Source organism: Salvia hispanica, chromosome 1, assembly GCF_023119035.1.
Source record: "Salvia hispanica cultivar TCC Black 2014 chromosome 1, UniMelb_Shisp_WGS_1.0, whole genome shotgun sequence".
In the NCBI taxonomy this organism is placed as follows: Eukaryota; Viridiplantae; Streptophyta; class Magnoliopsida; order Lamiales; family Lamiaceae; genus Salvia; species Salvia hispanica.
Window position 1 is genome coordinate 791,214 of NC_062965.1, and position 14,186 is coordinate 805,399.

General features: G+C 33.8%; 2 protein-coding genes across 2 annotated transcripts; both read left to right on the forward strand.

Annotated features, from left to right (window-relative positions):
- Window positions 1–271: 271 nt before the first annotated feature.
- LOC125201496 (stearoyl-[acyl-carrier-protein] 9-desaturase, chloroplastic-like) lies at window positions 272–2,517 on the forward strand. Its single transcript, XM_048099639.1, has 3 exons — window positions 272–396; window positions 971–1,475; window positions 1,957–2,517. The coding sequence occupies exons 1-3, from the start codon at window positions 272–274 to the stop codon at window positions 2,515–2,517; spliced, it is 1,191 nt and encodes a 396-aa protein (XP_047955596.1).
- Window positions 2,518–7,016: 4,499 nt separating this feature from the next.
- Window positions 7,017–10,152, forward strand: LOC125214093 (stearoyl-[acyl-carrier-protein] 9-desaturase, chloroplastic-like). Its single transcript, XM_048114974.1, has 3 exons — window positions 7,017–7,182; window positions 7,950–8,454; window positions 9,382–10,152. Exons 1-3 carry the CDS (start codon window positions 7,058–7,060, stop codon window positions 9,940–9,942), a joined length of 1,191 nt encoding a protein of 396 aa, XP_047970931.1. The 5' UTR covers window positions 7,017–7,057; the 3' UTR covers window positions 9,943–10,152.
- The last annotated feature ends 4,034 nt before the right edge of the window (window positions 10,153–14,186 follow it).

Consider the following 14,186-nt stretch of genomic DNA (forward strand, 5'->3'; position numbering starts at 1 on the left):
GTGAAGTGTGTCAAACTTTCAGGGACGGACCGAAATAGTAAACTGTGTCAAAATTTGGGGGACGGAGGTAGTATAAATTTTTAATCTCCGTGCCCAAAAGTTTTGTATCAACTTTCTTAGGACAAAGGGAGTACTATAAAGGGCAATAAGGTCATTTCAGTGACACATTACACTATAAAATGATCTCAGAATTAAGTCATCTCTCATACACAAACAGCAAGAAAAACTAGCAACTAAGTCTACGCACTAATTTTCTACAAAGGAAGGAGTTATGCCGATGAAGCTGAATCTAATTAACTTTCAATCACCAAAATGGCCCTCTTTCGCTCTTCCTCCCGTCGCCGGTTGCAGGCCTCCTAAGTTCTTCATGGCTTCCGCTCTTCCTTCTCCTTCAAAGTAAGCTGAAACACTGGTTAACATTAGTTTCTAGTCCCCCCGTCCGGTAATAGGAATCCCTTTTTGCTATTTCGGTTCGTCCACCAATAAAAATTACATTTCACTTTTATAATAAATGGTAAGTTTGAACCACACTCAACTCAACTAATTCAGTCCATTCACTTTTATAGTACTATATCCGATCACAAAAATAATCTCATTTTCCTATTTTGGGTCATCCACCAAAATTAGTCCCTATCTATTTATTTAAAGTTTTTCAACTCTTTATCTCTTTGTATCTCTCTAACTTACCAATTTCGCGTTAAAATTTGTATCGTGCACTACTCGAAAAATTCTCTCTATTTTTCTATTACTTGACAAATTTTTGCACTAAAACATGCGGTGTGTGTCCATTGCTAGGACTATTTTTCGGACCGAGGTAATTTGTAAAAAATGGAACTCACATTTCATTAACTTTTACTACTGCCATGCTTCAAGTTCAAACATGTACCCATAAAAGGGACTCCTAATTGTGGAATGTGGAAGTATATGTTGCATTGTCATGACAAGTGTGTGTGTCTAAATATTTTAAAAGGGAAGTTGAGACAACGAAGAAGCCTTTCAGAGAACCCCGTGAGGCTCATGTTCGAGTCACACACTCGATGCCCCCTCACAAAATCGAGATCTTCAAATCCATAGAAGGCTGGGCTCATGACAATATCCTGGTGCACCTCAAACCGGTCGAAAAGTGTTTGCAGCCTCAGGATTTCTTGCCTGATCCGGCCTCGGATGGATTCCATGACCAGGTGAAGGAACTGAGAGAGAGAGCTAAGGAGATTCCCGACGATTATTTAGTTGTTCTGGTCGGAGATATGGTCACAGAGGAGGCCCTCCCGACGTACCAGACAATGCTCAACACCATGGACGGGTTGAGGGATGACACGGGGGTGGATGCGACTCCTTGGGCAATCTGGGCGAGGGCGTGGACTGCCGAGGAGAATAGACACGGAGACCTTCTCAATAAGTATCTTTACCTATCCGGGAGAGTAGATATGAAGCAAGTCGAGAAGACTATCCAGTATCTCATCGGCTCGGGAATGGTAACCAATATTTTATTTTGATTATCAACTTAGGTGTCCGTTCAGTTGCCATGATTACTTATGACAACTAAAGGCCATGATTAATTTTAATTTTTATTTGGTTGCATTTTTTCTCAGAAGTAAGGCCATCTTTATAACAAAGATTAGATTGCATCTCATGGCAACGTATCTAAGTCCGCCATCATAGACAAATCAGTTTATCCCATATACTCCCTACATCCCTATTAATTTGTCAACATTTGACCGGACATGGATTTTAAGAAATGTAATAGAAAGTGAGTTGAAAAAGTTGGTAGCACGTGAGTCCAACCTTTATGTGTTTTATAATAAAATGTGAGAAGGTGAATGAGTTAGTGGAATGTAGGGTCCAATTTTAAAAATAATAACAGTGAAAGGTGACAAATTAATATGAACAGCAGAAAATGGAAATAGGTGACAAATTTTCAGTAGTACGGATTCTCTGACGAGAAAACTTATGCAGGACCCGAGAGGAGAAAACAACCCGTACCTCGGATTCATCTACACGTCCTTCCAAGAAAGGGCAACGTTCGTCTCCCACGGAAACACGGCCCGACAAGCCACGAAGCACGGTGACCTCAAGTTGGCTCAAATATGCGGCATCATCGCCTCGGATGAGAAACGCCACGAAATTGCATACACCAAGATAGTCGAGAAGCTGTTCGAGATCGACCCTGACACGACCATGCTAGCTTTCGCTGACATGATGAAGAAGAAAATCTCCATGCCCGCACACTTGATGTACGATGGTCGCGATAACAACCTCTTCTACAGCTTCTCGGCTGTCGGCCAGCGCCTCGGCGTCTACACGGCAGGAGACTACGCCGACATCCTAGAGCACTTGGTTGCCACATGGAAGGTTGAAAATATAACGGGGCTATCTGTAGATGGGCAGATGGCTCAAGACTTCTTGTGTAATTTGTCTCCGAGAATCAGACGTGTCGGGGAGAGAGCTCGAAGGATGGCAAAGCAGGCGCCGAAGATCCCGTTCAGCTGGATATACGACAGAGAAGTGCAACTCTAAGCAACGAGCGAGCTCGTTAATTCGCTCTCACTTCAGCTAGCTACGATGATGGTGTGTTATTATTATTATTATTATTAAGGTTCGTCGTCATGTAATATTTTCTCTGTTCCACTAATAGTGACTCATTTTTCTTTTTTGAAATTGATATATTTTTAAAATTAAAACATTAGTATCTCTATTTCCTACACTTTGGTAGACTATCTAATGAGGATAATGGTTATGATATATATAGTCATTGTATGTGCTAGTTATATTTCTAAGTGGTGTGCTTGGTAATTTACTTAAAATTTTAAGCTATTCTATGTTTAATGCAAAAGATAGAATGACATGCTAAATTTTGTGTAAACTAAAATAAGAATAGTAATATGTATGCCCTCAAATCGAGAGTGGAAAAGATGGAGGGCAACTTAGTACTCACTCTGTTCCACCGAAGATGACTGGGTTAATTTTATAAATTGTAACATAGGTTTCACGGTAGACTTCCTCGGGCCATAAATATAACACGGGCTATGTCAATATTTTTAAATTGTAATTTGTAAATATTTGTATTTTTTATGTCTAAAATGATTAAATTAAAGACATAAATTGTGCATAAATTCTCGTATTTTAAATGCATATATTTTTATGGGTAGAGGGAAATATAAATAAATAGTTCAAATTAATATGAGAGGTGAGAGGAGGAGCATGATAGAGGACGTTCGTTGTGAAAATTGTGGTCTAATGTAGAAAAAGAGAAGAATATAACGTGTCAATAAGTTATGGCGTGGTGGGAGGCCGTCAATGTCTAAAGTACCTCAATTAATTGAGAGTGTTAAATGATTCAATTAATTGAGATTTTTTTATGCATTTAATTTCTATATATGATGCATTGAAACCAAGCTTAAACATCAACAAGTTAACTTGCACTCTTCCCTCTACTGTCTTATATAAATTAAGAAAATAGTGAATGACTACAACTTTTAAAGCGATCGATGCTACTCAAATACTAGTATATATTTTGAATTACAAATTTTATACTCTTATTGGAAGAATCTAACTACACTGGGTATTTCTCAACAAATATTAATATAATAAATGGATCCAATTTCTTAGGTGACTCACAAGTGCTACAAGAATGATTTGATAGGGAAATGAAAGTAATTAACCATAGTTTTTGATAATAAAATTTGTTAATAATATTAATATTAATTGCAAACAAGAATAACCATTATTTATAAGTAGTTCAGAAATCCTAGCCAACTTAAAAAAGAAATAAAAGAAAATACAGAAATTAAAATAAAATTATAAAATCATACTCCATCCGTCCCGCTTAAGATGATACGTTTTCGTTTTTAGTTTGTCCCAACTAAGATGACACATTTCCTTTTTTGGAAATTTTCTGTCTCTAATTAATACACTCAACCACTTTTTCTCATTCCTATTAAAATATCTATCTTTTTTTATCTCTCTACTTTTACACTTACACACATCTTTTCTCTCTGCAATTACACACTTTAACAAATAACTCCTAAAATTTTGTGCCGACTAAGCAATGTGTCATCTTAACCGGGACGGAAGGTGTATAATATATTAATCTATCATTAAAATATAGTAATTGAATTAATCAAATAATATTTATATTAGTTACTTGATATTTAAAAATAACGAAAACAAGGGGAGTACGGCCCATTTATTTATACTTCCTCAATTTTTTAAAAATAGCAATTATTTCTATTTTGGACCATTATTTGAAAAATATAATAAAAAACAATAAGATAAACATAACCAAGTACATAATCATAAATACACCAGGTGTATAAAGGGAAATATGATGATGACACGTGACACATGATATATATAATGACAAGAATCGTCATTATTTTGTATACTAATTGAGCCGAAAAATGGTTGGCCGACAACTTCCCTCAAAATTGACCAAACTATATTGGATCAAATCGATAAGTTAGGGGTGTTGAAATATCAAATCAAATTTAATATTAATTGACTAAAATCATAAAATGAAGATATATTATAGTTTTAAATGATACGTAAGTGAAATGAGTTAGTTGAAGGTGAGATCCTATTACTATTTACGGTAAAAATGAACCGAGACTTCTATTCGCCGACAGACTAAAATGAAAAAAATGAGACTCTTATTCGCATACATAGGGAGTAAATCCTACCATATGTTTTGCTCCATTATTAGCACATGTTTAGAAACTATTGCAGTAATACTCTATTCGTCCACAATGTAAAATCCCTAAAGAAAAATGGATAGGAAAAGAAAATAAAATATGATTTCCATCTTTATAAATATATTAATATTATGATGAAAAGTGAAAATACAGTGTTACTTATATGGGATAATAAAAGTGAAATACGACTTTAATACTGAAATAACACTGAAATTTTATTTTGTCGGCTAATAGAGTATATGAAATAATCTTTATGTATTCCCCGAATCTCTTTCAACTAATTCACATACCACCATAAATAAGCTGCCGCCTTTTAAATGTGATGTTGTGCATTTTTGAGGTAATTATCATGACATGGATTGGACAGAAACAAAATTAATTCGATTAGACTGATATATATCATCCTAGTAATTATTTCATTATTTTAAATCTATATTTATTATAAGAACAAAAGTTTTCCCCTTGGAGAAAAAAAGAACAACACAAACTCTCATTAATAGTGATAAAAACTCTCTTTGTAGAGATAATAAAGTAACCATAGTTTCATAAAAATCAAAATTAATTGTAAATATAAAAAACCTATTGTTTTATAAGTGGCTCAAAAACCCTAGTAACTTATAAAAGAAATAAAAGAAAAATACAAAAAATATTAACACAAAGATTTTGCTCCTTAAACAATCTCCTAGTCCTATGTCAAAATTCAATTGTAAATTACGGCACGATGATGGCTTTGATTTCTATGTCTGTTTCATAAGTACCGTACGAATTTCAAATTATTTTGGGACTGATTAATGTGTCATCTACAATCTACTGGAATTTGCATCAAATAGTTGAACTCAACACTTCTCCGACGGAGTAACTTGTGCTGAAAAGAGTTATTTGTTTTTTTGAGTTTTCATAAAATTTTCCTATTTTTCCTATTTTCTTCTATTAAGTTATTTAGGGTTTCTTGACTTTGTTTTATTCGTGGGCCGGGAAACTTTTTTTTCATCACTATTTAGCACAAAATGTGCCACATATGTTTTTACTGTGTAAGTACGAACATAATGCAAAATGTGCCAGACATGTTTTTGTTTTGTAAGTATGAATTCCAAAATTTATCGAAAAAAAAAATGACTTTATCTCAATCACATTTCACTAAAGAAAAACAATTAATCAATAATAAACCAAAATAAAAGAAAAGGAAACACAATGAAAAACTGGGTGAGTACTGAGTATCCATCAACTTCCATCAATTTGACCAACTTCACATTAATAACTCCTAAAAGTATTTTGAAACATTGGAACATAATACTTGAAAAATCGTCCTTAATTATTTCCATTACTTTCTCTCTCAACTAATTCACAGGCCATCATAAATAAGCTGCCGCCTTTTAAATGTGATGTTGTGCATTTCTGAGGTACATTGATTGGACAGAAACAAAATTGCTAGATAGCATTAATTTTCAAAAAGGCTTTTTCTTTTAGAAGGACATGCTACATGAATTCCTCATGTGAGTATTACTCTCGTTTGATACACGTTTAACATTGTTTATTTTTATTTATATATTTAGTTTGATTTTAATACATTTAAAAATTGTTATGGAAGTTTTTAATTTCACAAAGTTCATAAAAACCAAAGCTCGATTTAGTCGTTTATTAATTTATTTAAAATTATAGAGAACGAGCAAATCGAGCTTTGATTTTTATAAATTTTGTGAAATTAAAAACTTCAATAACATTTTTTATGTATTAGAATCAAACTAAATATATAAATCGAAACGAACAACGTTAAACGTGCATCAAACGAGAGTGGTGCTCACATAAGATATGTAGCATATCATTCCTATCTCTTTTAGTATATTCCACTAGGGAGAGTGATCCCCTACAATGCCAATAAACACAGTAGTTGGTGTTGTGCAGATAAGAATAAGGGAAAGTAAAATTGAATGGCATGGCGTAGTTTTACTGGGCAACACCAAGTGTTGTGTTTATCGGCACCTGCAGGGGATCTATTACTTCAAGTAGATTGATAATAATCATCTTAATTATTTCATTAATTATTTTAAATTTATATTATACTTGAAGATTGATAATAATCATCTTAATTATTTTATTATTTATTTAGAATTTATATTATAAGAACATAAGTATTTTCCTTGGAGAAAAAAAAAGGAAAAAGACAAGCACTTTTTAAGTGACAATATGTGAACATTACCAACCTACAATTAAAAGTGCACAAAGGGTAATATGGTCATTCCATTCACACATTTTACACGCACAACACACGAACACATGAGAATAAAATGATCACAAGATCAAGACAAAAAAAAAACACAATACAAATCTATCTCTCTACACAATATTTTGTTTGCAAAGGAAGGAAAATGACAATGAAGTTGAATGTGCTTAACTATGAAACACAAAAATGCGCATCTTTTGCTCTTCCTTCGGCCTCCTGCTGCAGATATCCTAAATTCTTCATGGCTTCCACTCTTCCCTATCATTCAAAGTAAGTTGTGATTTCATTTTTTTTATTATAATATAAGCACCGGTTAACGTTAGTTTCTAAACCCTCTATCCGGCAATAGGAGTCCATTTTTGCTATTTTAGTTCGTCCGTCAATAGAAGTCACATTTCACTTTTACTGTAAATAGTAAGTTGAATCACACTCCACTAACTCATTCCACTCATTTTCATTATAAAACTAATACTGTATCTGTTCACATATATATTCTTGCTTTTCTATTTTCAGTCGTCCACCAAAGTTAGTCTCAATCTATTATTTTTAAATTTCTTCAACTCTTTTTATCTGTATCTCTCTTACTCACTTTACTAATTTCACATTAAAGCTCGTATCGTGCACTACCCGGAATTACTTTTCGTGGACAGAGGTAAAATATAAAATTCGGACTCTCATTTCATAAATTTCTCTCTATTTTTCTATTACTTGACAAATTTTGCATTAAAACATTAAAACTCGTTTCGTGCATTAATCGAAATTACTTGCATAAAATTCGGATTCTCATTTCACACATTTCTCTCTATTTTTCTATTACTTGACAAATTTTGCATTAAAACATGTTGTGTGGATTGCTAAAACTATTTTTCGGGTGAAAATAGAACTCACATTTCATTAACTTTTCCAGTCACTTTGCTTAAAATATGTAGCCATAAAAGGGACTCTAATTGGGGACTGAGGAAGTATATGTTGCATAAAATTGACACCCTTTCCTTCAAGTGCATTTTCATGACAAGTTTGTCCAAATATTTTAGAAGGGAAGTTGAGACAACAAAGAAGCCTTTCAGACCACCCCGTGAGGCTCATGTTCAGGTCACACACTCGATGCCCCCTCACAAAATTGAGATCTTCAAATCCATAGAAGGCTGGGCTCATGACAATATCCTGGTTCACCTCAAACCTGTGGAGAAGTGTTGGCAGCCTCAGGATTTCTTGCCTGATCCGGCCTCCGATGGATTCCATGACCAGGTGAAGGAACTGAGAGAGAGAGCTAAGGAGATTCCCGACGATTATTTTGTGGTTTTAGTCGGGAATATGGTCACGGAAGAAGCCCTCCCGACGTACCAGACCATGCTCAACACCATGGACGGGATGAGGGATGAAACGGGGGTGGACGCGACTCCTTGGGCAATCTGGGCGAGGGCGTGGACTGCAGAGGAGAATAGACACGGAGACCTTCTGAATAAGTATCTTTACCTCTCCGGGAGAGTAGACATGAAGCAAGTCGAGAAGACTATCCAGTATCTCATCGGGTCGGGAATGGTAACCAGTACATTATCTTCCTATATTTTTTGAGTTGTGTGTGCAAGTGTATGTGTTTATTTTTGTGTGCGCGTGTGTTCTGTGTGTAGTGTGTTCAATATTACTCCCTCCGTCCCTGATTAATTATCATTATTTTCCATTTCTGTTCGTCCCTCAATAATTATCACACTTCATATTTACCATAAATGGTAAGTAGGTCCCACATTCCACTAACTTTTTCAACCAATTTTTCTTTACATTTCTTAAAATCCGTGTCCGGTCAAATAGTGACAATTAATCGGAGACGGAAGGAGTATATTTTGTGTATATTGTGTGCAATGTTGGGTTGTGTGTTGTGTGTGTGTCAGTGTGTGCGTGCCATGAGTGTATAACGTGTGTGGATTTGAAATTGAATGCTCGATTTCTAAATCTAAACCTTCATTTCATTATACCAAGCGCATCCCTATAGTTTTACTAGGGGCGGGCGCAGAAATATTTATTGATTGAGGTTGGAATTTCTTAATTTTATTTAAGGTATATTTTTGAGTAATTTAGATCATTAATATGTAGGGACTTTTACATAATAGTTTTAAAATGAACTCATAGAAAATGTTTAAAAAATAATACTCTGATTATGTACTTAGGGCCCGTTCGGTTGCTATGATTAATTATGACAAATAAAGGACTTTAGCCCCTTCCCCATCCAACTTGGGTTCGCCCATGGTTTTACTTGATTATCTACTTAGAGCCTATTCGGTTGCTATGATTGCTTGTGACAATTAAAGGCCATGATTAATCTTAATTTTTGTTTGGTTGCCTTTTTTTTGACAAAAGTTAGCCCACCTTCGTAATACCAAGATTAGATTCTATCTCGTGACTTAGCCCTAGTTTATCACATATAGTGTTGTTTGACGAACTGAACGCCACCTCATACGAAACTTATTGCAGGACCCTGGGGTAGAAAACAACCCATACCTCGGATCCATCTACACATCTTTCCAAGAAAGGGCTACATTCGTGGCGCACGCAAACACGGCCCGACAAGCCACGAGGCACGGTGACATCAAGCTGGCTCAGATATGTGGCACCATTGCCGCGGATGAGAAACGCCACGAAACTGCATACACCAAGATAGCTGAGAAGCTGTTCGAGGTCGACCCTGACACGACCATGCTGGCTTTCGCCGACATGATGAAGAAGAAAATCTCGATGCCCGCATACTTGATGCACGATGGTCGCGATGACAACCTCTTCCACCACTTCTCGGCTGTCGGCCAGCGCCTTGGCGTCTACACGGCAGGAGACTACACGGACATCCTAGAGCACTTGGTTGCGCGATGGAAGGTTGAAAATATAACTGGGCTATCCGCAGAGGGGCAAGAGGCTCAAGACTACGTCTGTAATTTGTCTCCGAGAATCAGACGTATAGAGGAGAGAGCTCGAGGGATGGCAAAGCACGCGCCGAAGATCCCGTTCAGCTGGATACACGACAGGGAAGTGCAACTCTAAGCAACCTGATGGAGGATGATGGTGTGTTACAAAAATGGGGACATGGACGAAACAATAAAATTCGGCCATTCATTATTATTTTATTATTATTATTGTTATTATTATTATTAAGGTTCGACATTATGTACTCCCTCCGTCTCAGTTTAAGAGTGTAATTTAGTTGGGGCATAAGTTTTAAGAAATTGTTGGAGTGACCCTTTTTATTTTTAATTTGTATGTTTAGGATTTTGTTTTGTTTTATTTTTATGAAAGTAATGACATTTAAGTGTAAATTTCATCAACAATAAGGTTAAATTTTATGTCTAAATATGGTAAATTCTAAATGAGATTCTTAAACTGGGACGAATAAAAATGGCAAAATATGACTCTTAAACTGGAACGGAGGGAGTAATATTTTCTCTGTCCACATACAATGACTCATTTTTCATTTTGTGAAATTGACATATTTTTTAAGATGGAAACATCGTTATCTCTATTTTATTCTCTACATTCAATTCACAAACAATATCGTATAAAATTTTGTATCAAACAGGAAATGCTGCACTTTAAGTGGGACAGAAGTAGCACAGAAAAACTGAGTGCGTTTTTCCACTATGATATTCCACGTCATTAACTATAAAATTTCAAACTACTAAGAGCTTGTTTGGTAGACTATCCAAGCTATAGCTAATTAGGATAATGGTTAAGATATACTCCATCCATCCCACGTTACTTGAGTCACTTCTTTTTCGCACTCGTTTTGAAAAAATAATAAATAATAATTAAAGTGGAGATAAAGTAAAGTAAGAAAGAGAATAATATAGTTAAGAGTCTTTTTCACCATTGTTTGTGCTAGTTATATTTATAAGTGGTGTGATTGGTAATTTTAATTGAAACTTTAAGCTATTTCTATGCTTAATGCAAAAGATAGAATATCATGCTAAATTTTGTGTAAACTAAAATAAGAACAATAATACCTCCTCCGTCCCACAAAGATTGTCTCATTTTGACTGGGCACGGGTTTAAAAAAATGTAATGAAAATTGAGTTGAAAAATTTGGTGGAATGTGAATCCTATTGTTATATAGTACTCCCTCCGTCCCAAGATATTAGATCCATTTCTTTTGGGCACATGAATTTAGGAGATAGTTGTTTAGTGGTGTAAGTGGAGTTGGTAGTAGAGTAAATTTTTACCATAAACAGAAATGGTTCAAGTGTATTGGGACATCCCAAAGTGGAATAGGAGTCTAATATATTTGGAGGGAGGGAGTATTAGTTTTATAATAAAATGTGAGTAGGAATAAATTAGTGGAATATGGGTCCACTACCAAAAATGGTAAAAAGTGAAATGAGATAAATCTTGTGGGGCCGACGAAAATGAGAAAATGAGACAATATTTGTGGGATGGACGAAAATAGAAAAATGAGATAATCTTTGTGGGAGGAAGGGAGTAATATGTATGCCCACGAGGCCACTAATCAAGAGTGGGAAAGATGGTGGACAACTTAGTACTCCCTCCGTCCCAAGGTATTAGACCAACTTTCCTTTTTGGGATGTCCCAACATATTAGACTCATTTCCTTTTTTAGCAAAAAGCATCTATCTTATTTTATTCTCCACCTACTTTTTTTCTCTCTTCTCTCCCCTACTTTTTCCCTCTCTCATACTTTACTCTCTCCACTTTAACTATTTAAATATCACTTCCTTAAATCATGTGCCCAAAAGAAGTGAGTCCAATACTCCGGGACGGAGGGAGTACTTACTTAGTTTCACAAAGATGACCCATCATGTGTGGGTTAATTTTTTAAGTTGTAACATAGGTTTCAAAGTGGGCTTCCTGGTCCGGGCCATAAAAATAACACGGACTATTCAGTAAGGCTTATATGAGTCCAAATATACAATTAAAGCTAGATAAGACCTTTTAACTTGCTCTAACATAGTTATCAAATGCCCTCTAACTTTATCCTATTGTGAAAATGGTGTGGGTTAATAGCAATAAAATTCAATTGTGTGGGTTAATAGTACTCCCTACTCTATATTTTAATCTTACGAACACAGACGACACACATATCCGCCAGCCATTTTATTACTATGATTTTTATGCATTTTAACAAAAGTTACTGATAAAAAAGGTGTACAATAAAAAAGTCAATATATGCATTATTTTGTGGGAAACCTAAAATGAGATTAATTCATTCATTTAATTAATAGTTTAGGGCTGGCCGGCGGAGTAAGCTATACATTAAATACATATATTTAATGTAGTCTTTTATTCTTTTTGTAGTTTAATTTTATGCGTTTATTAATTTATATATTTAAATATATATATATATATATATAGGGGTGTGTTAGGGTCCTTACAACATCTTAGCGTAAAACACAGCACAAATCACAGCCCTTGGATCATTAGATTGGATGGCTGTGATTTGTTACATTATGATACTAAAAATCTACATTATTAGGCGAGGTACATTATTAGACTAGAAATGTACATTGTAAGACTAAAACTGTACATTTCTAAACTAAAATGCTACATTATTAAACTAAAATGCTACATTATTATCCGAGCTACATTATTAGTCTAAAATTCTACATTATTAGATGACACGTGGCATTAATCTAACCATTAGATCATATGATCCAATGGACTGCAAGTGTTTCGAGTTTTACTTATACTTAGCGTTCTGACATGAATACATCCCTATATATATATATATATATATATATATATATATTTTTACATTGAAATTCGCATTTTGAATCATTATATGTAATACACAAATGTTTAATCAAGTATTGTGATTTTTCCCAAATTATTTTGTGAATACAAATTGTACGCACATAAATTTTTTTTCTTTTTTTTTTCACATAATGAAGAACAAATTTATGCTTACAATTTTATTAGGAAATGAATAGTGGATTATAGGACCTACTTAGATTTATAGTTAAATTGAACGGATATTATATTAACGTACAGATCAAAATGGAAAAACAAGACTTCTAATCGTATATGTATAGAGTTATTACTAATTTAATTCTTATGTATTAATTGCTATACATCCAATTTTATATTTATATTATTTGGTATCTAAACTTTACAGTTGGTATTCTAAGACAAGAGATTAATCTCCAATTAAACTTGAAAAGGTACAAATTCATTCTATCCATATATGCGTGCATCCAATTAAAAAATTATTATCTCCGTCTCAATTAAGTTGAAGCAAAATTTTTATGTACAAAGCTTAATAAATTAATTATGTTGAAAAGTAAAAAAGAAGATCGAATATTTTATTTTTTTATTAAAAATAAAATAATTCAATTTAATTGAGAAAATCTAAGAAAAAATAAGGCTCAACTTAGTTAATATTATTATCATAGCTTAATTGAATTTATATGGAAACGGCGACGCATGGTGTGTATCTTTAACACATTAGAGGATCCTTGTCCCACTTTTCATGACAATATATTGTGCAACAAATTTACTTTTCAATTAATAAACAAATAGTATTATAATACAAGAAACAGATCCATATATGTCCATTAATTGATGCAATTAATTCAGAGTAATTAGGGAAAAGCTACGAGCACATCCTAGCTAGAGGTGATTAAACTCTCATTAATTAAATGGACAAAAATGTAAACAATAAGAATCATATGGAGCATGGCATGAAGGATAATAATTTAGGGGTGAGGAAAAAAACTAAAAACCGAATATTCCAACCGATCCAAATAGAAAATTTGAAATGTAGTTCGGTTTTTTTTGGTTTTTCAGTTCGGTTTTGAAAATACAAAAATTTCGATTTTTCGGTTCAGGCGAAAAATAAAACAAATAACCGAATTATATTTAAATATAATATTATATATATTCTATTAATTTAATATATTACATTATATAATATATATATATATATGTATTCTTTGAATATATTCTATATAATATGTATTATATATATTCTATCAATTTTTTATTTTATGTTTATAGACATATATTCTATTATATAAAATAAAATCTATTATATATATATATATGTTTTTTGTTCGGTTTTTCGGGTTTTTTATATAATTTGGGTTTTTTCTGTTTAGTTCGGTTTTTGATTTTTCGGATTGGGTGTGGTTTGGGTTTTAAACTTTGGTTCGGTTTTGGGGAAAAAACCGCACCAAAACCGAACCAAAACTCGAATGCTCCCCTAGGTAATATGGTCATTTCATTCACACATGTGCACACAACACAAACACATGCAGGACTATAAATTGGTGTAAACAGGCT

Bases quoted from the DNA above. Each gene is read 5' to 3' on its own strand.
- LOC125201496 (XM_048099639.1), top strand. From the start codon at position 272: ATGCCGATGAAGCTGAATCTAATTAACTTTCAATCACCAAAATGGCCC. The intron at 397-970 runs GTAAGCTGAAAC...ATATTTTAAAAG, and splicing joins GCTCTTCCTTCTCCTTCAAA to GGAAGTTGAGACAACGAAGA. The intron at 1,476-1,956 runs GTAACCAATATT...AAACTTATGCAG, and splicing joins ATCTCATCGGCTCGGGAATG to GACCCGAGAGGAGAAAACAA.
- LOC125214093 (XM_048114974.1), top strand. From the start codon at position 7,058: ATGACAATGAAGTTGAATGTGCTTAACTATGAAACACAAAAATGCGCA. The intron at 7,183-7,949 runs GTAAGTTGTGAT...ATATTTTAGAAG, and splicing joins ACTCTTCCCTATCATTCAAA to GGAAGTTGAGACAACAAAGA. The intron at 8,455-9,381 runs GTAACCAGTACA...AACTTATTGCAG, and splicing joins ATCTCATCGGGTCGGGAATG to GACCCTGGGGTAGAAAACAA.